The sequence below is a fragment of the Staurois parvus genome, unplaced genomic scaffold (genome assembly GCF_062004578.1).
Source record: "Staurois parvus isolate SC_StPar_1 unplaced genomic scaffold, SC_StPar_1.0 ptg000264l, whole genome shotgun sequence".
Classification (NCBI taxonomy): domain Eukaryota; kingdom Metazoa; phylum Chordata; class Amphibia; order Anura; family Ranidae; genus Staurois; species Staurois parvus.
This window is the reverse complement of record NW_028318060.1, coordinates 11,499,470-11,524,693: the sequence shown is the minus strand read 5'-3', so window position 1 is coordinate 11,524,693 and position 25,224 is coordinate 11,499,470. Positions and strand designations below refer to the sequence as shown.

Here is a 25,224-nt window from a genome sequence, read left to right as displayed (position 1 = left end):
TGTAAATATTTGTAAACACATTTATTCAAGAGCCAAAACACCTCTCCCAGCTCCTGTAAAGTTTTCAATATCCTAGAAGAGTATAGCTGTGAGTCACACCACTCCCTTCTACTTCCAACTATTAAAATTCTCTAATCCCCCAAGCTCTGGTAAGTTTTCATTCTCCCATATAGGGGCATATTCTGTGAATCCTGTATAAATGGGCAGAGAACGTACTGTCTGCCACAATTTCACTAATAAACGAATTGTAGATCAGTTTTTAATGACCCTGCCTCTAATACTTCAACTGCAGTGTACAGGCCAGAGATACGCATGCAATATAGCAAGCGGAGCACTCCTCCAATGCACAGCCCTGTAGGTTCTGCAGCTGAGCCCCCAAGAAATACTCCAAGGGTGGGGTACAGCTTGGCCACCACTGTTTCTTGGCAGCTGCAACACTTAAAGACACATCCTGGCCTTCCCCTGTGTCCACACCAAATCTCTAAAGCATCTACCTTCCTTAACCAAACTCCAGCAATCCTTACTGGTGAGTTATGCAAAATATACAGAAGTTGAGGCATCCACACCATCTTAATTAAACTACAATGACCCACCACTGACAAGGGAAGGCGACACCACGTCTTTCATTTTTCTCTAAATACAGCCAATAGAAGCAATAAGTTGTTCAAAATATATAACTCAGGGTTATCTTTTAGTGTTAGCTTTTAATGGATCCAACAGAAATAAGGTAGATTTCCCAATTAATAGATAAACTGGAAAGAGCCAAAACTCTTTATAATGTACATTACTGTAATCAATGATTGGTTTGTGTACCCCCATGAACAAAAGAATATCATCCGCATATAGCGCAATTTTTCCTCACTAGCCCCTCGCTGAAACCCCCTTTTATTTCTTGCTGCTCTAATAGCTAATGGTTCCATGGCCAGGGCACAAAGCAGGGGTGATAAAGAACATCCTTGCCTTGTTCCCCGGGCCAGGGAAAAATAACCTCAATAAGTCATCATTAATTTTCACTCTTGCCTTAGGGGCAGTATAAAAGCAGTCTCACACACACTTCATAAATAAGGAGCCAAATGTAAATGCTGACAAGACTTGCCACAGGTAATGCCACTCTACGCTGTCAAAGGCTTTGGCAGTGTCAAGGGAGAGAATAGCTCTTGATCCCCTCACATCTGGTGGAATTTGTAATTTTAAAATTACTCTTCTCATATTCAGGGCCGTAGAACTTCCAGGAATAAATCCAGATTGGTCTGGGTGGACTAAGGGGGTACAATCTTACTCAGTCTAGAGGCCAACACTCTTGCCAGTAGCTTAACATATGCAGAGTAAAGAAATTGGTCTGTACAACAAGGGCTGTAGGGAATATTTTCCCTTTTTATGTATCATTACGATCATGGCTTTAGTTATAGATGGAGGTAATCCTCCCTTATCCAATGCCAAATGTAACACTCGCAAAAGCTCTGGGAGTAGTAATTCTCCATATTGGTTATAAATTTCAGTTGGAAACCTATCTTCTCCTTGTGCTTTATGATTGGTAGAAACTGCCACTGCACACTGAAGCTCCTCAATGGCAATGGGAGCTTCCAGCATATCCCTATCATCATCTGAAAGACATGGAATCTCTAAGCCCTGAAAGGAGACCCCCGCCCCCCCCCCCCCATCTCTGCCTTTCCACCTCCCGTGTTTTGCACTCTAATATTCTAAGTAATAGTTTTTAAAAGTTTCCACTATTTCAGCGGGACATGTGGTGACCCTTCCAGACCCAGTTTCAACAAATGATATGATAGAAGAGGCTTTATGAGACCATGCCCAAAGGGTGAACATATGTCCAGTACGATCCCCTTCCTCATAATACCACGGTCTCATAAAGAACCTTTTATTCTCAGCCTTTGTTAGGATACCATACAATCCATCTACTGCATCTCAGACTACTTGGATTATAGTAGATAAAATGGATCTTCTATATATAATTATTTCTACCTCAGCTACCTCTTTCATGACTGACAGCTTCCAATTTTTCATGGCTTTTTTTAATCTTAGAAATTTTCAGAATTCAAAGCCCCCTAAGAGAAGCCTTAAATGAGTCACATACCATTGAGGCGCTGAAGTTCAATTATGGTCTAAAAACTCTCCCAGGGTTTATCTTTTATAAATTCGTTAGGTGTAATCAAGTTTAACCAAAAGGAATTCACCTTCCACTACCTTAGCAGCTGACAGCCCCTTAAACCCAATGAGCAATACATAAACATATACTGGCCTCCACTATCAATCCTTGTCTGTCTACAGGAAAAAGGCACAGAGCTATGTATTAAATATACTTATTCCTCGTGAATAAGAGGTGTATACTGAATGATACTGACAGGAAAACCCCTTATGCTTCAATCGAGTCACTGCCTCTTAGTAAGATGCCTTCTCTGCAGACAAAGAACAGTAGCCATGAGAGTTCAGGCTGTCATACCAGATCTCTGAGTCCCCTCACAATCCAAGAATAAACAGTCACCACCTTAAAAAATACCAAAAAATATTAATGCTACAAAAATTATAAACCTCCTGTGCTGGGGAGGCCACCCAAATTCAACACATTACCTACCCTTATTTCCAAAAACTGCCGCAAAAAAAAAAAAATAATAATAATTCCACCATTACGCTTTGTTGGGTATCAAACCCATCTGATTCCATACAACTATTTTCCCATTTATTGCAAAAGAGACATTAGTTTTGAAATTCCTGCCTGTCCACCTATTTTTAATTTGGGCCTGAAGTGCCACTTAAAATGTCACTCTTTTTTTTCTCTTCCGATCATGCTTCTTGTCAGCTTTTTTTTTCCCTCATACTCCATTTACACTGCTTTCATTTGAGAAAATACATTTACTGACTTATTTTATTATTATTTAATACAGATACTTGCATAGTGCCAACAATCTACACAGCGCTACATGTACTGTATATGCACATTTGGTCCCTGTTCCTGTGTACATGCACATCGGTCCCTGTCCTCAAGGAGCTTACAATCTAAGGTTGCTAACCGACCATCATAAACACATATACTAGGGTTAATTTAGACAGAAGCCAATTAACCTACCAGCATGTCTTTGGAAAGTGAGAGGAAATTGAAGTCTCTGGAGGAAACCATGTATCCCATAGGGAGAACATGCAAGCTCCAGTACAGGAGTTTGCATGTCCTCCCTGTGCCTGTTTGGGCTTGCATGTCCTCCCAGTGCTGTGGTTGGGATTCAAATCAATGACCCTATTGTTGCAAGCAGAAGTGCTAACCACTTAGCCGCTGTGAATAGCGGTGTCTAAAAATATGTCACACATTAAAATGGAGCACGCTCGTGGAATGGCGACAAACTACAATATTAATAAGCGGAGTTACAGCTGAATTAAAAAAAAATAGAGTCAGCAGCTACAAAAACTGTAGCTGCTGACTTTTAAAATACAGACACTTACCTGTCCCTTGATCCAGCTGTGTCATCACCATGAGTGGTTTCACTGACTGTCTTCTCTCCCCGGCGCCAGCATCTTCAGTGTGGGAACCCGACTTGACAGCTTCACAGCCAGGTGCCTACTGCACATGCGCTAGTAGTGCTGCACTTTTGTGAATAGTCCCGTAGTCTTTTGGACCTGCCACATGTCCCAGATGATTACAGGAAGGAGGGGTTTAGGACAACTTCCCCTTCTAATCGCCGTAGACAATTGCACCAGAAGTGGGAGCAGGTACCTGTCAAATTCGGGTACCCACTCCAACCCCCCACCCACTCCACAAAAGTGCCAATCCTTAACGGGGAGTGGGGGACAAAGCCTTAAAGCAGAACTTCCCCTTTTGGGTGGATCTCAGCTTTAAAAATCTCCATAAGTAACTCTTTAAAATTTTTACAGGATACCAAAGGAGGTCTAGAGCTAGAATTATTGCTCTTGCTATGAGGTTTGTGATGATACCTCAAGCTAGTAAGGGCTTGTAAACAAAAAGACAGAAAGTGACAAAATACTTGTCGCTTCTGGTTTCTAATACCATAGAGTTCATATGGGATGTTCTGACCCTGATGAACTCTATGTTAATCCAGCAGAATCACCAGCTGCAGGCATCAGCCCAGAAAAAGGCTGCAAACTGGTGATATACATGTATATTAGTCGGTCAGTAAGTGGTTAAACATTTGATATGCTTTCATGGAATTTGCAAAATCATTGCATTCTGTTCTTATGTAGATTTTACACAGAGTTCCAACTTTTTTTGGAATTGGGTTTGTATGTTCTTTAAAATGCATTCAAATTGCAGAAAACTGAGATGATTAGAAGCAAAAACATTCTCAACTTGCCTTGTGTTCTCTAAGCTCAGAGCTGGATCCATCACTTTCTTCAAGGCTGAGCAAGTTTACATCACTATAAATAGGAATAAAAAGTAATGTTTATACAAATGTTTATACAAATTTTATTTTACATGGATTGTTCTCAGCTACATATTTCAGACAGTTATAAATGTCATAGTATGAAGGTTTCTGTTGGTGTTCTATTAGAATAGATTACTGTTTGTTTTAGTCTTAGATTCACAGTATGCATGAATGCAAAATAGAAAATAATGCCCTACTCAGTCCTGGCTAAATCATGAAATTGTTAGCAAATACACCAAAACATTTCTACATCTGCCATTGATTATAATTAGATCAAGGATTATCCCTTCCCTTAGATTAAATGTACATTACTCTGAATCCTGTCAATGCAGACTCTCTCATATGCACCTGCTGGTATCCCTACCAGTATAGCACGGTGCCACCAAACACTTAAAAATAACAGAACATTTACTGTGTTGGGTCTAAAAATTACAAGGACAGCTACTAGTCACTGTTTAGGATGGTAGGATAGGTTCCCAATCAAGAGATCACTGTGACAGCCAATTATTGTGATAATGTGATAAGGAAGCCCAGGAAATGCGTCTAGCATCAAGTGCTCCTTCAAGGGCTGTCGGGAGCCCTGCTTGAACTACTGGGACCCTTCACACATTTATAATTCTTTGTGGTGTGTGATCACATACCAATAGTCAAAAATATACTAAAATGACCCTTTTTAAAAGGCAGCTGAGTTTGCAGAATGGCAGCACAACATACAGTCATGGCCAAAATTATTGCCATCCCTGCATTTCTGTCAGACAATGCACCACTTCACCAAGAAAACTGTTGCAATTACAAATGTTTAGGCATTCTTGTGTTTATTTGTTTTGTATGTATTGGTATGGCACCCTCAATTTAATATTTGGTAGCACACCTCTTGGAAAAAATAACTCAATCACTTTCTGTAACAATCAGTTGGTATCTTACACCTCTCTACTGGAATTCTGGACCTCTCTTCTCTTCGCCAACTAATCCAGGTCTCTCAGATTGGAAGGGTTACTTTTCCCGACTGCTGTTTGGAGACCTCTCCACAGGTGCTCTACGGAATTGAGATCTGGACTCATTGCTGGCCAGTTCAGTACTCTCCAGAGCTTTGTCTTAAACCATTGCTGGGTGCTTTTTGATGTGTGGTTTGGGTCATTGTCCTGCTGTGTGATTTCTATATTGTCAGCACCTGTTAATTGACACAGGTGAGTTTAATTACAAATTACAAGAGCATCACAAACTGGAATGCAATTATTTCTTATAATTTTGAGTGCCAATAATTTTGTCCAGTCCATTTTTGGAGTTGTGTGGAATGTCTCAGATTTGGCTTTTTGTTTCTCCACGTTTTTGTGTCATACCAATACAAACAAAAGAAAATATGAGAATGCCTAAACATTTGTAATTGCAACTATTTTCTGGGCAAAGTGGTGCATTATCTGACAGAAATGCAGGTGTGCCAATATTTTTGGCCATGACTGTATGTTGTGCTGCAATTCTGCAAACACAGCTGCCTTTAAAAAGGGTCATTTTAGTTTATTTTTGGCTGTTGGCAAGTGTTAACACACCACAAAGGATCATAAAAGTGTAAAGGGGTCCCAGTAGTTCAAACAGGGCTTCCAACAGCCCTTGCAGGCGCTCTTAATGCTAGAGGCATTTCCTGGGCGTCCTGATCACATGATTACAATATTTGGCTGTCAGAGCGATCTCTTGATTGAGAACCTACCTACCATCCTAACTGTACTTGACTGTACTTAACCACAGTATGCATTAATGCACAGTAGTTTGTGATTAGCACTGCTGCAAATCATAGGATTTGAGGAGGGGGGGGGGGGTTTGGCTGTATGTTTGAAGGCTAAAAAAGAAAATGCGATAAGACAATGAAAAAAACAACCAAATCACAGCCCCATAGGTCCAGGCCGTTTTCCTGACATTAATCAAAGCCTTGCCTCAATCACTTGTATCCTTACATAGAGCCTAACCCTCACTTAAAGTGAGTTCCATCTAAAAAAAAAAAAGTCAAGAGCTACAAAAACTGTAGCTGCTGACTTTTAAAATACAGCCACTTACCTGTCCCTTGATCCAGCGGTGCCCTCACCATGGCTGGTTTCACCAGCCATCTTCTCTCTCTGGCGCCAGCATCTTTAGTGTGGGCACCCAGCTGTGACAGCTTGCAGCTTCACAGCTGGGTGCCCACTGAGCATGCGCGAGAAGTGCTGCACTGTGTGAATGGCCCCGTAGTCTTCTGGGACCTGTCACGTGTCCCAAAAGACTACAAGAAGAGAGGGAGGGGGGACAACTTCTGCTTGCTTCTGATCACCTTGAATATATCCACAATCATCATTTCCCAATCCTGTGGTAAGTAAACAAATGATTGTATGTGAAAACAATTAAAAATAAACAATTCCCCAACAAGAAAAAAAAAATGAAATTCCTTCCTCTGTTTAGCGGCTAACTAAAAACTCTTCCAGCTGAACCCTGGGGACATTTCAAAGTTACCAGTGCAGTTACGCTCCCTACAAACTTCAATGGTTAAATGTTTTTTTTTATTTTTTTATCTAGGGGAATAAAAAAAAAACAAAAACTAATTTTACTTACCTTACCCTATGCTACTGCAAATAGCCTGCACTCTCCTCTCTGAGGTGAGGGAGCACCCTCAGAATCCTAACTATGTTAAGACATCAGAGTACCTGTGACCAATGGAGAAGTGAAGGGAAGAGACCGTGAGGGACCAGTAGCATAGCTCCCAACTGCCCCTGATTTGGAGGGACTGTACCTCTTTTGGAATAAAGTCCCTCATTTTGATCTTATGTATATACCTAGATAAGTAGTACATGGAAAACTGTTTAATAGTGCTAACCCTTTCATCCTATTTCTAAATTGTTGCATTTGTAAATTTCAAAAGCCAGTATAAAGAAATAGTGAATTAAAAAAAAGCAATCGTGGGTTTAACCAATCACTTTTTGTGTTTTAATTCTGCATGTAATTGGCATGTAGCAGGGGTGTGTCCTTTGCCTACATACTTTTTGCTTATAGGTGTCAAAAATATGGGAGATACAGGGTAGATTGGGGATTTATGATGAGTACTCTAGAAGGGATAGGATTAGGACCAAAAATGATTAAGTGGATAAAATCCTTATATAGTTACTTTTCAGCAGCGGTGAAAGTTAATGGCTCATTGTCAGATCTTTTTGAAATACGCAATGGGACAAGACAAGGATGCCCATTCTCACCGCTTTTATTCACACTATCCTTAGAGCCCTTGTTAGCAACGATATGGCAGAGTGTAGATATAAAGGGATTTCAAATTGGAGAAGTAGAACATAAAGTGGCAGCGTATGCAGATATGTTGTTTTATGTAGTAAACCCTAGAGTAACACTACCAAACCTCATGAGAATATTAAAACACTATGGAGAATTATCAAACTTGAAAATTTACCTCTCAAAATCGGAGATATTAGATATTAATATATTGAAAGCAGAAAGACAGACTCTACAAGAAAAGTTCCCATTTACTTGGAGGGATAAAGAACTTAATTACATAGCAGCAAAGTTGACTCCGTCACTTAGAAATATATACCAGACAAATTACATACCATTATTAAATGAGATTAAGGATGAGCTGAGGAAAATTTCAAAAAGATCTCTTTCCTGGATAGGACAAATAAATATGGTGAAGATGGCGATGGTGCCTAAAATTCTGTATAAATTTCAAGTGCTACCAAATTATTTGCCACTAACGTCTTTCAGGGTCTTTAACCACTTGCCTACTGGGCACTTATACCCGCTTCCTGCCCAGGCCAATTTTCAGCGCTGTCACACTTTGAATGACAATTGCGCGGTCATGCAACACTGTACCCATATGAAATTTTGATCATTTTTTGAGACAGATAGAGCTTTCTTTTGGTGGTATTTAATCACCTCTGGGTGTTTTATTGTTTGGTAAACAAACCAAAAACTACTGAAAATTTTGAAACAATGTTTTTTTCTTAGTTTTTGTTATAAAATTTTGTAAAATAAGTGATTTTTCGCCTTCACTGATGTGCGCTAATGAGGCTGCAGTGATGGGCACTGATAGGTGGCACTGATGAGGAGGCACTGATGAGCATTGACAGGCATCTCTGATGGCACTGAAAGTCAGCACTCATATATGGCACTGATAGGCAGCACTGACAGGCGGCACTGATAGGTGACACTGAAAGGCAGCTCAGATGGGCACCGATATGTGGCATTGGTAGGTGGCATTGATGGACACTGACAGGTGGCACTGCTGGGGCTACACTGATCATAGGTGCCCTGATGATCAGTGTACATTCCCCCTCTGAGGAATGCCAATTACCGGCTCTCCTCTCGAGCTGTCAGCATGACAGCTCGAGAGGAGAGAAATGCCGATAACCTGCATTTCCCTATTTACATGCTATCAGCTGTGATTGGACACTGCTGATCACATGGCCAAGCCGACATCTTCGGCTCTTTCCGTTGATCGGTGATCTGCTGTGTCCGAGGGACACAGCGCACCACCAATCGCCACGCTGCACGGTTAGAATGGGAGGACATCATATGACGTCCTCCCAGAACGAGAGAACCGCCTTGCACCCGTCATTACCTTACAGGGCGGGCGGGAGGTGGTTAAAAGAATAATAATGAGATATATATGGGCAAATAAAAAACCAAGGGTGAAATATGGGGTATTACGTAAAGATAAAAAAAATGTGAGTTTAAGTGTGCCTGACTTTAAAAGATATTATTTTGAAGTATCAACGAAAAATCGGTTGCTCGTTCGGCCGACATTATCACCAAATAAAAAAAATTGTCTGACTAAATCATAAAGTTCACCCCATAACTTCTGTCCCTTTCAGGTCACAGCTCATGCGCAGATTTTTTATGGTTAAAACAATCGTCCGATTTGGCCATCATTGCCGAGAAAATCGGCCAATCGGCCGCAAATTTCCCAACATAACCGATAATCTGAAAAGTGCAAAATACACGAAAAACGGCCAACGAACTAATCCACTAACGGTACGAAAATCGGCCGATTTTTCTTTCACACGAAAAATCGGACGATTAACAACCCATCTATGGCCTGCATAAGTGAAGCACAATTAGATAAAATAAAATCAGCTGTGAGGAGGTGACACTGTGTCCAGCGATCTTTGACTTCTCTCATGTTGTTCAGGTAGATCTCCACCTTTAAAGTTACCTACCCCTGGGCTAGAGCTAGTTCATGTCTGTTGTAAAAGAGCTTGCAAAAGTATGCCTCTGCTGGGAAGAGAGTTTGGGTTGATGGAGTCATGGATTTTTCTTCAGAGTTTTGGGTACAGCGAGGACTCGCTCATAAGCACGATAGCTGGTACCACCCCTATGAAAAACAATCCACCGTGTCAGACAGTGAGAAGATGTTGCCTTCTCACTGCCTGTTTTAAACTTGTGCATGTCACATCACCATGCTGTGACCACCTTTTTTTTATTACCACCTGGCAGGCAATGTGAATAAGCCTTAATGGACCAATGAAGGCATATTTGGTTTCCATTTCCTTTATGCTCTAAATGTGAAATCCAAAATGAGAAAAAAAGGGCAGAGTTGGAAAAGGAGCTATTGAAAGATGAGCTTGCACTGGTGTTTTAGAGATACAGCTGCCAAGGCTGTGGAATTGGAAAGTAGGGCATTAACAGTCAGACCAAAGCAGGAAAAACTGAAAATTTGAAATGAGCGATGTGCAGACCTCATTAATAAATCTAATGATGGCCTAACAAAGACTGGAAGCCTTTAAAGTAGAACTATAGGCACAACCTTTTTTTTTCCTTATGGATAGAGCAAGGGAGGGTTATAACCTTGCCAGTCTTTTATTTCACCAACTGTGTCCCATTGTGTAGATTTCCCTTCACTTCCTGTCACACAGCCAAACAGGAAGTGAGAGAAAATCCCTGCAAATTAATGGAATTCCTCGGGGACCCCCAGGTCACCAGAACTAGTGTCCCCACTGGACGATTTCCCCTCTATTTCTTTTCTGGAGAAAACCCAAAATTTGGGATTTTAACTTTCAGTGATAGTGGTAGACAGGCCAAATAGAGTGTGAATCTCCCTAATGGGGCACAAGCCACAATAAAAACCTGACAGGGGTTCTAATTCCTCTTCACTCTATCCAGAACTAAAATAAAAGTTGTATCTTTAGTTGTAGAAGTAGGACTTGTGCCACTGTTACTTTCCATTAGTTGGAAGTTGTGAAGATGATGGAGTTAAATTAGAAAATAGAAAAGGCAAGACTTTCTCCTGGAAAAAACTGTGGACTGGCTTACCTAAATGCTAGGTTTAGCTTTACAAAAATAAATGCACATGATTTTGCAGGCAAAAGGTGTTCATATATTTATATTAGAACAGGAGTCTGCAAAGCATTGCACCTGCTATCAGTGGATTCAGGTGTAATATCAGGCTCCTGCAGTCAATTCCTCCAGCTTTCTGCCCTTACATCTTTTATGGCTTTCAAATTAGAAAACTGGGGGAAGTATCAATAGACTACGAGTGCACTGATTAGAACTAGAATTCCATCTGCTGCTATGGTAGTTGGGACTTGGAAGTTACCGTATTTTTCGCTCCATAAGACACACTTTTTTCCCCCCAAAAAAGGGGGGAAAATGTCAGTGCGTCTTATGGAGCGAATGTAAAGCGACCGGTCCGGTATTTCTGCCGCCACCATGTCAGAATATCGGGCCGGCCGCTCAGCTCTTCTCTCCTGCACGACCTTACCTATTCCTCGGTCCAGCGTTGCAGTCTTCCCGCGGCGGCTTCTGTGACAGCCGGGTGCCCACTGCGCATGCACGAGAAGCGCGGTGCTTTGTGAATGGTCCGGTGTCTTCTGGGACACATGACAGGTCCCAAAAGGCTCCAGGCATTCACAAAGCGCAGTGCTTCTCGCGCATGCGCAGTGGGCACCCGGCTGTCACAGAAGCCGCCGCGGGAAGAAGGAAGGACAACTCCGTGGAAGTGGGAGCGGGTACCTGTCAAATTCAGCTTCCCTCCCCAAAGACCTGCAGTCTCTGGTCATCCCCTGCACTGCGCCCGCAGTCTCTGGTCATCCCCTGTACTGTACTGCGCCCGCAGTCTCTGGTCATCCCCTGTACTGTACTGCGTCCGCAGTCTCTGGTCATCCCCTGTACTGTACTGCGTCCGCAGTCTCTGGTCATCCCCTGTACTGTACTGCGTCCGCAGTCTCTGGTCATCCCCTGTACTGTACTGCGTCCGCAGTCTCTGGTCATCCCCTGTACTGTACTGCGTCCGCAGTCTCTGGTCATCCCCTGTACTGTACTGCGTCCGCAGTCTCTGGTCATCCCCTGTACTGTACTGCGTCCGCAGTCTCTGGTCATCCCCTGTACTGTACTGCGTCCGCAGTCTCTGGTCATCCCCTGTACTGTACTGCGTCCGCAGTCTCTGGTCATCCCCTGTACTGTACTGCGTCCGCAGTCTCTGGTCATCCCCTGTACTGTACTGCGTCCGCAGTCTCTGGTCATCCCCTGTACTGTACTGCGTCCGCAGTCTCTGGTCATCCCCTGTACTGTACTGCGTCCGCCGTCTCTGGCCAGCCCCTGTACTGTACTGCGTCCGCCGTCTCTGGCCAGCCCCTGTACTGTACTGCGTCCGCAGTCTCTGGCCAGCCCCTGTACTGTACTGCGTCCGCAGTCTCTGGCCAGCCCCTGTACTGTACTGCGTCCGCCGTCTCTGGCCAGCCCCTGTACTGCGTCCGCCGTCTCTGGCCAGCCCCTGTACTGCGTCCGCCGTCTCTGGCCAGCCCCTGTACTGCGTCCGCCGTCTCTGGCCAGCCCCTGTACTGCGTCCGCCGTCTCTGGCCAGCCCCTGTACTGCGTCCGCCGTCTCTGGCCAGCCCCTGTACTGCGTCCGCAGTCATTACAATGTGTGACAAGCTTGGCAGGAACAGCTCGTGTTAAATGTTTTGTCCATCTGAGCACCTTGAAAACTCTTTGCATACATTTTTCATGATGAAAAAAGGCTCTGGACAGCATTGGGAACTAGAAGAGTTAAAAAAAAATTTCAACCGCAAATGCTTATAAATGCGATTTGCCACATATACAAGCGTTTTGCGTTTGAAACACTGATAAAATTGACTTCTGAACGTAAGTTTGTGGAGTTAAAAAAAACGACTGTAAACTCAATTGCCTGTAAACAAAGATGTGTACATAGACACATAGGAAAACATTAGGGTGAGTTCAGGGGCTGCTGAAAAAAATGCTGAACAGCTGCAAAAGTGAGTTTATCATCTGCAGTGTACATGAGCCCTAAAAGATAAAGTTAGCCTTCAAAGTAGGGGGTAAATAGATGGGATCCCTATGCCAGCTGTGCTTAAAGGGATAGTTCACCTTCACCAATGAACTACCTATGCAAGTAAGGGGTGACTGTAGATAAAAACAAATTTGGCAGCTCTGACTAAAGATGAATAATGTCCTTGCTATAGGTATAGGCCATTTACGTACCTCATGAAGCCTGACTGGAATACACCCAGGACGTTGCTAAGTGAGGAGTAGTCATTACTGCTCACAGGAGTGAGCTCTAAGGAGCTGAGCTCAGGGGAGAGATAGAGCATGTGAGGGGATCTGAATCAGAGAAAAATCCCACTCCTGTGATGGTGGAGGTGAGCAGTAATGACTAGGCCTCACTTAGCAACGTCCTGGGAGTATTCCAGTCAGGCTTCATGAGGTACATAAACGGCCTACACCTATAGCAAGAACATTATTTAACTTTAGTCAGACACAGAGTTTGTTTTTATCCACAGATACCCCTTACCTGCATAAGCAGTTCTTTGATGAACTATCCCTTTAAGAGATGAAAGCAATTGGCTGGGAACGGTAAGTTCATTCACATCAGAGGTCATTGTTGTCAGACTGGGCAACATAGCTAGAGAGCATCATGCTGCAAAGACTGACCAGCAGCTGGCCTGTTTTTCAAGGACAGCACAGAAGGAGATTCAGGTTTGTTCTTTTCAATGGAAATCTTTCCCTTTGCATGGAAATATTACCTGGGAGCAGTGGACACACGACAAAGATTTTGCAACAAGAAAATGGCAAATTGAGAGATAACTGTGAGAAACAAGCTGTGTGTATTGACCTAGATGAAAGGAACATTTACTCTGGAAGGAGGGGGTTATTTTTCCCCTTTTCTGGACATAAAGACTTTCTAAGCTTTTGAGAAATGCTTGCTAGAACCGTATTTCTGTTTGTCTTGCATAAATGAGTAGCTAGTTCCTATTTGCTAATTCTCCTATATTATGCTACAAAAAAAAATGAAGTAGAATGTGTCCAATTTTGTAAATCTTTATAGCAAATAAATATAAGTTTAGCTACCATTTGGCAGTTAAAGGAGTTCCAGTAAGTTGCTGGGCTTTCACTTTTTAATTATCTTGCCTAACTAATTCAAAGGGGATTGGTTCAACAGGAAATGGAGTTGGTGGAAAAAAAAAAAAAAAAGGAGGGGGGCAGGAAGTGAGGTCACAGTCATGTGTTTGGGTAGAAGACACAGAGCTGCAGAATGGAAGAAAGAGTGAGCAGCCATGCTTATGCCCCCTCCATCTTACCCATCTTGAAGCATGTGCCAGCCATCAGTACTGACTGAAGTACCAAATTTAAAACTAAGCAACAATGAATTGTGCATGTTATCATTAAATGCTTCAAAGTTTAGGGTTGGTTGCTTGTGTATGCATGTGTATTCCTTTAACTATTCAACTTTCTGTACACCTTTTCACATCTTGATTTCAGTAAACATACCTCCTTTTCACACCTTATTTTCTGTAAATTCATACTTCCATGAAGATTGTACAACTTAATTAATATTTAGGCAAAAACAACCGCACTAAAATGCACAGTAGTCTGTAACCATGCATTATGGTTAACATTGGTTAACCATGCATTAACATGTGTTAATGCACATTGCTGCAACATCCTGAATGGATGGTGGAAACAGGGTATGGGCATGTCTTTAGGTTATTATACACTGGAACTATAAATATGCATTTCACAAATCAATCAGCCCAACCAGTTCAGTTATATCAAATGAATAAGTGTCTCATGGAGGAAAACGGGTGAATAAAATCTATTGTATTAGTACCGTGACAAGAAGCGGCCCATATTACACTACTAGGCCAGGTAACTTGGAATTATTCAGGAACGAATTTAAAAGTTTTAAAAAGGTGCAAACAAATGCTTTTCAGGTACACCACTAAACCTGAACCTCACCTGCGAGGTTCATCAGGCAGTCGGATCCGGCTGTTTATAGTCAGAAAACAAAAGTGTCAGTGTGCAAGGTCTTGAGAGAATGGTGGAAAGACGGAACATGTGTGGATACACATAACCACAATGAATTCTCTGCATACAATGTATACATTTATTTAGTGAAGCAAAATTCTTTAAGGGACAGACCAATCAAAAGTTGATGTTTCAGTTTCTGTTAGATGCTGATAACTTTTATTGCAAGTAGAAATCTTACATTGCCACAGAGGTGGTGTGATAGCTGTGCTTCAGAGGGTGGAGCAACAAACATACATCAGAGTCCTTTGTGTGCATTTCCTCAGGAGCTCTCCCCCAAGAAGAGTTACCATTGCTACAACTGAATTATTTATATACAGTAGTGTAGGCAAAAAAAATGTTTAGGTGTGGATTGTGGGTGAAATGTCAGGCTCCTGGACAAATGTCCTCCAACTTTCTGTCCCTACCTCCGGATGAGCTTTCATTTAGAAAGCTGAATGACGTGTGAATGGACTACAAGCATAGTGATCAGCACCCTCATAGTCCATTGAGAACTACAAGCCATCTGCTGTGGCACATGGGAGTTGTAGTTTATTCATAAACAGATTGCCGTAAATAAATCCTGCGATGGAGCAGGCTGAGTCCGCACAGCTGTGTCAATTTTAAATGTGACAGTGGCTATTGGGGAGAGGAGAGAGCAACCCCCTGCTCGCTGGGGGAGGGGCGCTGGAACATATTGCAACCTTAATACAGGGGCATCATGTTCTAAAGGTGAACTTATTTCTGCTCTACTGAATCTATTCTATTTTCTGTTCTACTGTGTAAACTTTAGATGCCCCTATATAGATGCTTCTTAAAGCGATTCTAAAAGGTTAATTTTTTTTTTAAAATAACAAACATGTCTACACTTACCTACTGTGTACAGTGGTTTTGCACAAAGCAGCTTGGATCCTCCTCTTCTTGGGTCCCCCACAGGCTCTCCTGTCTGTCGGGTGCCCCCACAGCAAGCAGCTTGCTATGGGGGCACCTGCTGCTACATGTGTCCATTCACACATGGAGCTGTGGCTTGGTCCCACCCCCTAATACTCCTCATTGGCTGACTGGCTGTGAATAACAGCAATTGCTCCCACTTGCGGTCTCATCCAATGAGGAGGCAGAGACCCGGGACAGCAAGGCTGCCATTCATATCGCTGGATCACGATGACGTTCAGGTAAGTATTGAGGTGACTGGAGGAGCTGTTGCACACAGGGTTTTTACTTTCATGCATAGAATGCATGAAGGTAAAAAACCTTCAGTCTTTAAAACCACTTTAAAAAAAGCCAATAACAAGCCTGGACAATACAAACACAAGCATATGATGAAAGGAAAAAAATACACATATACCCACAAATGGAAGTTAACTTCAATGAAACAAACATGTCAACATAATCTTGACAGTAAAAGCCAAGACTGGCCTTGCCCCTACTGCCTCCAAAGCTTCCTACTGGTATTATATCATGGGTGATCTCATTGTCCACTAGGGGTTGGAATGGCATGTATCCAAGTTCAGCATTTCCAAGATGAGCATACTACTACAGCTTTCTGTATTACTGAACTATTGGTTGCTTTGACAATTTAAGTTTTTGCAAAGGTACATTATGAGTTAGTTTGAATTGCCCATGTTTTTGACAGTCTTGATTTAATGCCTGCCTTAGCCCAAAACTGAAGATGCAAGTTATTGTAAGCATACAGCCTTCTTTTCTATATGCATTCCACCGAAACTCAAAACTTCTTAGCACAGAATTTGATGCACATGCAACAGGTTAGCGCAGCAGTACACATAGTGCAAAGCCAACATGAATTCCTGTGAATGCTAAAATAAGCAAATGTTCTCACTGGAAAGAAAAATACAGGACTAGAGACATGGATTACTTTAGGATTACTAGTACTTGGAAGTTTGGGAGCAGCAGCTTGTAACAAATACACCAAGAATAGATGGAAAAATAGAAAAGAATAATGAAATTGTAAACACTACTTTTTTTTCCAATGTGCCATCAAAATGGAATGCATAGACCACAGAACTGTACTTACTCTTTTTCAACATCACCATCACTTTCGTCCGTGCTTTCACAACTCCAGTTTCTAAAACCTGAGTCTTTCTTGGACTCTGATTTGCCCAAAGCTAAAACAAAGCAAAGCCAGTCCAAATCAGACAATGCAAGTACAGTTCTAATTGCCAACAAATTAAGAATCTAAAGTAAAACCAGTTTAGTGCTAATTTATACAACTTCCACATGTTTTCAAGAACTCTGGCAACAGTAAAAACCTTATTTTTAGTAGCTAGTATATTATCTGAAATATACTTTTGAAATGGACAAGGTTCAGTGTTCAGTTTATCTATTCTAAACAAGTAGGGTTATTTTACAGTAGGAACACTTTAAAGAATTTAGTTACCTTCCATTTCCCTCCACGCCTCTCCGATCCCCTGTCAGCACACCCCGGTGTCACTGTGCCTACTCTGAAAATTTACCACATGCCAACACTTGGTGGTTGGGGGGTGGAGTATTGTTGATTGCTTGATACCCCATATCTAGAAGAACTAGCTATTTCTCAGGCAACATAGAATCAAGTGAAACCTCTCAAATAAAGTAAACAAGGTTTTTGCCTAGAATGACCTAATTACAAGTCTGATCATCAACTGCATAAAAGTGAGGAAAATAAGTGGATATTTAACACTAAGGTAGGCTTAGACGAGTCAAACGAAAGTTCTGTCGACTGGAAAAAGAAAAAAATAACTCACACAATTCTGCCATCAATTGTTTCAATTTTCTAAAAAAAACACTTTTGATTGAGGCATAAAAATTGTGTGCCATAGCTGGAACACTAATGATGCGAAAAATGAACGATTTGCCAATCTACACAAATTTTGTTTGTTTTTCAACTTCTCTATTGCCTGCTTTACCCGTCACATGAAGGGTCTAATCAGGTCCACCTGTCATTTTTCAAAACGAACGTGATAAGACAGTCCACTCGCCCCTTTGGACTGGCGGGTATAAATGGACTTGTGTCTTCAAGGGGCTTTTTTTACAGCAAAAATTTGCATGGGCAGTGGGAGAGGGGACTAAAATAATATCTTTGCAGAGGGTGCATTTTTTACCATTTTAGAGACAAATTAACTTTTATTTATTTCAGGTACTTATATAGCACCTTCAATTTACACAGTGCTTTACATATATATTGTACATTCACATCTAACCCTCAAGGGGCGTACAATCTAAGGTCCCTAATTCACATTCATACATACACATACTAGGGACAATTTAGATAGGAGCCAATTCACCTAACAGCAGGTCTTTGGAGTGTGGGAGGAAACCCACGTAGACAGAGGGAGAACATGCAAACTCCAGGCAGGTGGTGCTGTGGATGGGATTCAAACCAACAACCCTAGGATTTCCAGGCGGAAATGCTAACCATTTAACCACTGTGCTGTCCTAATTACCTATGATCCCTGTTTATATGTAGGTCCATTTACCATAAGAAAAATAGAAGGGCTGTCATTGCTGCCATAAGGAAAGTGCTAGTTGCCTGTCTGCATTTGGTGTCAACAGTAAAATAATAGTTAGAACTCTAAGGGGTCAAACTATCAAAAAAATTGTGCAAGACACAAATAATATCTGCAATGTTTGTAAATTGTGTAAAATGTCAGTTTCTATTTGTGGCCTTCTGCAGGAAAAATATTAAGGAGCAAGAGCCCTACAACTGAAGTCAAGAACCTTGGTGAACACTCTGGGAGCTCTGGACAGACTAAATGGCAGGACCACAAACTGAAAATGGTGGTCCTTCACTGCACACCACAGAAACCTTTAATGAAGTGTAAAGATCAGAAAGTGCTGGCATCTTTGATATCCACTGATACCAGGAAATCTCTCTGTTGGAGAGAGGCCACCACTGATCCCACTGATTCTAAGCAGAACATCTGCACTTGCAGAAAAGTTGTTGGTCTCCTGAGATCCAACAAGGGCAAACAATCGCCATTTGGTTTCAAAAACGAGAAAAAGTTTTAGTAGAAACCGCAAAACCTTTTGTTTTCTTGAACTGGAATGATCACTCCTTGAGATCAATGATCAAAAGCTTGCAGAAGTGCAAATCGTTTTTTGTGGATTCAAAAAAATATTTTAAAGCATAAGAGCTCTGAAATTTCAGCTTATATTTGTAAGCCACTATATTGCAAACCCATTTGCCTGCAATTTACCCCTGTTAAACCTCCATGAAGGCAAGGCCTGGCCTGCCCCCCACCACCCCTCCCCCCCAGCAAGTAGAAGCCATGGCCCTTCACTTTAAACAAGAGTTGTTTGGTCTTTAACTCCATGGTTTCTTGTGAAACTGGACTGGGGTTTGGCATTGGAGTCCAAGATTAGTGAAAGGAATGCTTTTTTTGAAGTAGAGAGAATGGCAGGTTTTTGAACCGTAAGTTGAGATTTCTTTTTTAAGCAGTAACAGAGTACTCCTACTCAAAGTCACCTTCTGTATGTAATCTTCCAAAGCAGAACCAACACATACATTGCCCTAGAAAAGATTAGATACAGTGGATAAAATGTATTGAACACATCATCATTTTTCTCAGTAAATATATTTCTAAAGGTGCTATTGACATGAAATTTTCACCACATGTTGGTAACAATCCAAACATATAAAGAAACCAAAACAAATAAGTTCAGAAATTAGGTTATGTGTAATAAAATGGAATGGCACAGGGAAAAAGTATTGAACAGGCTAACTGAAATATAATAGTTGGTACCACATTCTGTTGGTAATGACAGCTTCGAGACACCTCCTGTATGGAGAAACTAGTTGAATACATTGCTTAGGTGTGATTTTGGTCCATTCTTCCACACAGTCTTCAAATCTTGAAGGTTCCGTGGGGCCTCTTCTATGAAGTCTTATCTTTTGTTCTTTCCATAGATTTTCTTTTGAATTCAAGTCTGTTGATTGGCTGGGCTATTCTAGCAGCTTTAATTTCTTCTTTGAAACCAGTTGAGTTTCCTTGGCTTTGTGTTTGGGATCATTGTCTTGCTGAAATGTCCACCCTTGTTTCATCTTCATCATCCTGGTAGATGGCAGCAGATTTTTATCAAGAATGTTTTGGTACATTTTTCCATTCATCCTTCCTTCAATGACATGCCATTTGCCAGTACCATATGCTGAAAAGGAGTCCCACACCATGATGTTCCCACCTCCAAACCTCACCGTTGGTATGGTGTTTTTGGGGTGATGTGCAGTGCCATTTGGCCTCCAAACATGGTGTGTATTGTGGCATCCAAAGAGTTCAATTTTGGTCTCATCTGACCAGACCATATTCTCCCAGTAATTTAAAGTTTGCTGCTCAACATTTAGACAAACCTTTAAACAAGCTTCAACATGCTTTTCTTCAGCAATGTCTTGCGTGGTGAGAATGCATACAGGCCATGGCGGTTCAGTGCATTACTTATTGTTTTTTTTAAACAATTGTACCTGCTAATTCCAGGTCTTTCTGAAGCTCTCCACAAGTGGACCTTGGCTTTTGTAAATGTCTTCTGATAATTATTTTCACTCCTCTGTTAGAAATCTTGCCAGGAGCACCTGGTTGTGGCCGTTTTATGGTTAACTGATAGTCTTTCCACTTCTGGATTATGGCCCAAACAGTGCTCACTGGAACATTCAGAAGTTTAGAAATGCTTCTGTAACCAATGCCATCAGTATGTTTTGCAACAATAAAGTTGCAAAGGTCTTGAGAGAGCTCTTTGCTTTTAGCCATCATGAGTGACACACCTTGGTAATGAGACACCTTTTTATTGGCCATCAGTTGAGACTGAACCAGCTGATATTAATTTGCACTGACAAGGGGCAGGATTGTTTTCTAATTACGAATAGATTTCAGCTGTTGTCTTGGCTTTCCATGCCTTTTTGCACCTCCCTTCCTTCATGTGTTCAATACTTTTTCCCCGTTTCATTCCATTTTATTACACATAACTTAGTTTCTGAACTTATTTGTTCTGGTTTCTTTGTATGGATTTCAAGGGTTGTTACCAACATGCAGTTAAAATTTCATGTCAATAGCACCTTTAGAAATATATTTACAGAGAAAAATGGCGACATGTTCAATACTTAATTTTACCTGTAGTATGCTTTAAGAACATTTGACCAAAAGAGTTAAAGAACATTTAACTAATAGGAGGTAATAACATAATAAAGAACAATCGACCAGAAGAGGAAATAATATGGAGGGAGATCTCTGCACTGTGCACAAAGCGTATGGAGATTCTTGTGTGCTCTAGGGATGAGCTGCACGTTTGCTCACTGTTTGGCAGGTTTGGCAAATGGCCAAATTATAGTGGTAGCAAACTGTTTTTTTAACTTTTACCTACAGGTACCGTATTTTTCGCCGTATAAGACGCACTTTTTCTTCCCCAAAACTGGGGGGGAAATGTCAGTGCGTCTTATGGGGCGAATATGGAGCGGCCGGTCCGGTATTTCCACCGCGGCCGTGTCAGAATACCGGGCCAGCCGCTCAGCTCTGCAGCGGGACCTTACCTGTTCCTCTATCCAGCGGTGTGCTGTCTTCCCGGCTTCTGTAGTGTGGGCACTGGGCATGACAGCCGGGTGCCCAGTGCGCATGCGCAAGAAGCGGTGCGCTTTGTGAATGGTAAGGTGGTACCTGGGACACATGACAGATCCCAGAAGCCGCCGGACCAATCACAAAGCGCAAGTGCTTCTCGCTCATGCGCACTGGGCACCCGGCTGTCATGCCGAGCGCCATTACAGAAGCCGGGAAGACAGCGCGCGGCTATATAGAGGAACAGGTAAGATCAAAGAACAACTCCGCGGAAGTAAGAGCGGGTACCTGTCAAATTCAGGTACCTGCTCCCCGCCTCCCCAAAGGTCAGCAGTCATCTGTACTGTCTCTGGTCATCCCTGTGCTGTCCGCAGTCTCTGGTCATCCCTGTGCTGTCCGCAGTCTCTGGTCATCTCCTGTACTGTGTCTGCAGTCCATTAGTTCAGAATTTTTTTTTCCTGTTTTCTGCCTCTAAAACCTAGGTGCGTCTTATGGTCAGGTGCGTCTTATACGGCGAAAAATACGGTAAGTTTATAGCAAAGCTTAATTGTAGGTAAATAATAAGACTGCATGCAAGTGCAAGGTCAAATAAGCAGCTAGCATTAAAGGTAAAACCTCAACCTCCAAATAGTCCAATAAATATAAATGCAGCGCTAAAAGTTGCAGTAAAAATGATAAGACAATAATAATAATACTAATAATAATACTGATAATAATGAAGTGGGCACTGTAAAGATTATCCTGTATACATCTGGGTGCTCATGATTTATCTTTTTCTACTGGACTTTGATTAAAATACTACACTATTAGTGCTTCATATCTCTCTGGCTTGGTTTATACGAGCCTCCAAGGTGGAGATTTCCCTAATTCTTGGTGATACTGATCCTGGTGGTCTGACGCTTACTTGGAGCTGTCCCTGGGAGCAGAAAGTGTCCTGTGAGTGATAGGAGTTGCCTTGTGTGCCTATGGTGTGCCAGATGATTCCGCCATCTTCGCCTACACCCAGATGACCACAGTTGGATATTATATAGACATGCGCATACCTTTTGCGCTTCTTGTGAGTGCATTCAAATTACTGGTCCACGTCACAGAGATCACCAGCATGGATCACCTTTATATTTGCACTTTTTGCATTTTATCTAAAAACGCACTTTAGTCACTTTATATCAGTTGCCTGTATTAGCTGTATGCGTCATTTCAAGACAGCTCACTATTTACATTCTAACACCTTGTAGCGCTTTACAGCGCCCACTTTATTATTATTATTGTCTTATTTTTACTGCAACTGTTAGCGCTGCATTTATATTACCTGTAGGTAAAATGAATATCTTTCTAAATGTGCACTGTTTAGGAGATACTCTCTCTTTTTTCCTTTTTTTTTTTTTTTTTTTTTTTTTTTTTTACAGCCAGCGCATGCGCACTGAAGGAAAGACATATCCGTGTCGTTACTTCAGAGTATTGTGCCGTGGCCCTGAACTCACACAGTGATGTCATCACAGCCCGGCTTGTCAGACGGCTGGAGCTCGCGAACCCGAAGGAAGACCAGGTGAAGATGGATGACTTGGACAGTGCACCGCTGGAGGACTTCTTTTTAAGGTAAGTTTTACATAATATGTTAGTATGCAATGCATACTAGCACATTATGACATTACCTTGCAGGGGACTTTTGTTCCCCCCCGCAGTTTACTACCATTTTAAAGAAAAGTTCCAGCTGAAAAAAAAACAAATAAATAAATGTCAGCAGCTTCAAAAACTGTAGCGGATGACTTTTAAAATACAGACACTTACTTGTCCCTTGGTCCAGCGGTGTCCAAGACAGCTGGTTTCACCGGCCATCTTCTCTCCCTGGTGCCGGCATCTTCAGTGTGGGCACCCAGCTGTGACAGCTTGTGCATGCATGAGAAGCGGTGAGGTTTGTGAACGGCCTCGTAGACTTCTGGGACCTTCCACGTGTCCCAGAAGACTACGGGGAAGGGGGGGGGGGGGGGAGGGGTGGAGGACAACCTCCGCTTCCAATCACCTATGCGATCGCGGAAGTGGGAGCGGGTACCTGTCAAATTCGGGTACCCGCTCCCCAAAGGTGCCAATCCTCAATGGGGGAGCGAGGGACAAAGGCTTAAAGCGAAACTTCCCCTTTTGGGTGGTGCTCCGCTTTAATGGGTGTTTGGCTGCGTCAGATCTCCAGCTGCAACAGGAAAATAATAGTTTAGAAGTGTTATTACTACCACAGAGAAATGTGACAGTTTCCTGCTCAGGGCTCCTGGTTGCTACGTTAGTGTTAGGCTATTTTCTCCATTGCTCAAATGTTCTTTAACTCTTCTGGTTAAATGTGCATAATGCTGTTTCCTCATATGATCAAATGTTAAAGTGTCACTAAACCCACAACAGTAAAATCAATCTGTATATGCAGTAAAAGCAGGGCTTGACAAATCCTAGCCAACAGGTCACCACTGCGACTAGAAATTGCGTCCTAGTGCCTGGGCTTTTGTCAGCCCAATTACTGTTGGTACCAGGCATGAGTGAAGCTTGCCAGAGCGCAGGAGTCACCAAACGATTTCCTGCGTCGCATGCCAATCGCCAGGAATCTCTCGTCAAGTCCCTCCTCCTTTGACCCCATTGGCTATCTTGTTTTTTTTTTCCTCACAAGCAAGGTCCTCCCCTGTAGTCCAAGCGCTGATTGGACAGACCGTGGGATTGTCGTCTGTGACTGGCCTTGGCGGCTGTCAGTCAAGTGGCTGAGCTACCCATATCTCTTGCGGCCTCTGATTTTGGCTTGGCAGGCTGTGAGTGGTGCAGATGGCAGTGGCGGCATCTCAAGGCCCTGAGAATTGATGTGGCTGACCTCAGTCATCCTCATTGGCGGTGGTCGTGTCTTCCTGGGCCTGGGACATGGAGCTGTGTGAGAGGCACCATCCCAGCAGTGTAGCTTGGTGCCAGCTCCATTCAGTGCTCCACTCACCTGACCCCCCACCTCCCCCAAACTCCTCAATGTTTTCAGGGTGAGGAGAGGTGCCTGGCCTGAGTAGCTGTTAGAGCTCCTCTCCATCCTCCTGCAGGCTACTGTAATTCATGCTGGTGTGTTTGTGTGTGTCCCCCTTCCTGAGAGGTTGGCTTGTAGCTGGTCTCTTCTAGGCCACAGGAGGAGGAAGAGGAGGAGGATGTGGAAGGGCCAGGCTGTCCTTTACTTGATGAAACCTGGGTAAGAGCAGGGTGAGGATGTCAGAGCAGGCAGCAGCAGAGCGTCCCTGGGGGAGGAGGATGGAGTTCTAGTACTGAATTAGGACACTGTGGTGTTTATATCAGTGAACACCCCTCCCCACTTTGAGACCAATGATTGGTCTCTAGGGAGTTCACTTGTATAGGGTGTGTTCCCACACCTCAAGAAACTAAAAAAATTAAAAATGCAGCACAACTTTCCCCTTCTGATTATATTAACTGCTTCCCGCCCGCCGAAAGTACATTTACTGTGGTGCGGGTGGCACGAGCAGGCTGGATAATGTACATCATGTTCCGGGTTAGCTCTCTGCTGATCCGCGCTGACACTGGCCACAGCAGGAATGACCTGCTGATCAGCTGTATTAGCACAGAGTCCTGCATTTACAAACACACAGGGCTCTGTACACATAGCAGTGATCTATTTTAGTTAAAAAAACTGTCTCTTAACTTTAGCTGGCTGCTGCATTCAAAGCATGGTTTGTCAAGCCCTGCCGTAAAGCATGCTTGTCATACTCACTGTGGAACTCAAGGGATTACTCTTCCACATTTTGTAAAAAGGCCATTTGAGCCTGACTTCTCTGATTATCTTCTTCTTCCACAGTCCTCAATCCATCTGCTGATAAGACAGAGCCATAGGAGGTACTCTGCACGTGCTCAGTTTGGTGTGTATTGCCAAAAAAGTTTTTTTTTTTCTCTCTGGGAGGGTCATGTGATCAGCACAGGGCAAATCAGCACTGTCCAGACAAGCGTGTCAGGGGTTCTGCAGCCTCATAAGAGAGTAAGAGCAAAATTAAAACTTCTCCTACAAACTTTAACCAGTG

At 42.6% G+C, this 25,224-nt stretch overlaps 1 protein-coding gene across 5 annotated transcripts in view; it reads right to left on the bottom strand.

Annotated features, from left to right (window-relative positions):
• Positions 1-25,224, bottom strand: part of SENP6 (SUMO specific peptidase 6) — a 154,491-nt gene that overhangs the window by 113,701 nt on the left and 15,566 nt on the right. For 4 of the 5 annotated variants that reach the window (XM_089681397.1, XM_089681398.1, XM_089681399.1 and 1 more), the window contains 2 exons: positions 16,687-16,777; positions 4,317-4,380 (listed from right to left, as the gene is read on the bottom strand). In XM_089681397.1, coding sequence (XP_089537523.1) covers positions 4,317-4,380; positions 16,687-16,777 — 155 coding nt within the window. The remainder of the gene's footprint in view (positions 1-4,316; positions 4,381-16,686; positions 16,778-25,224) is intronic. The other variant, XM_089681401.1, reaches the window with a different exon arrangement.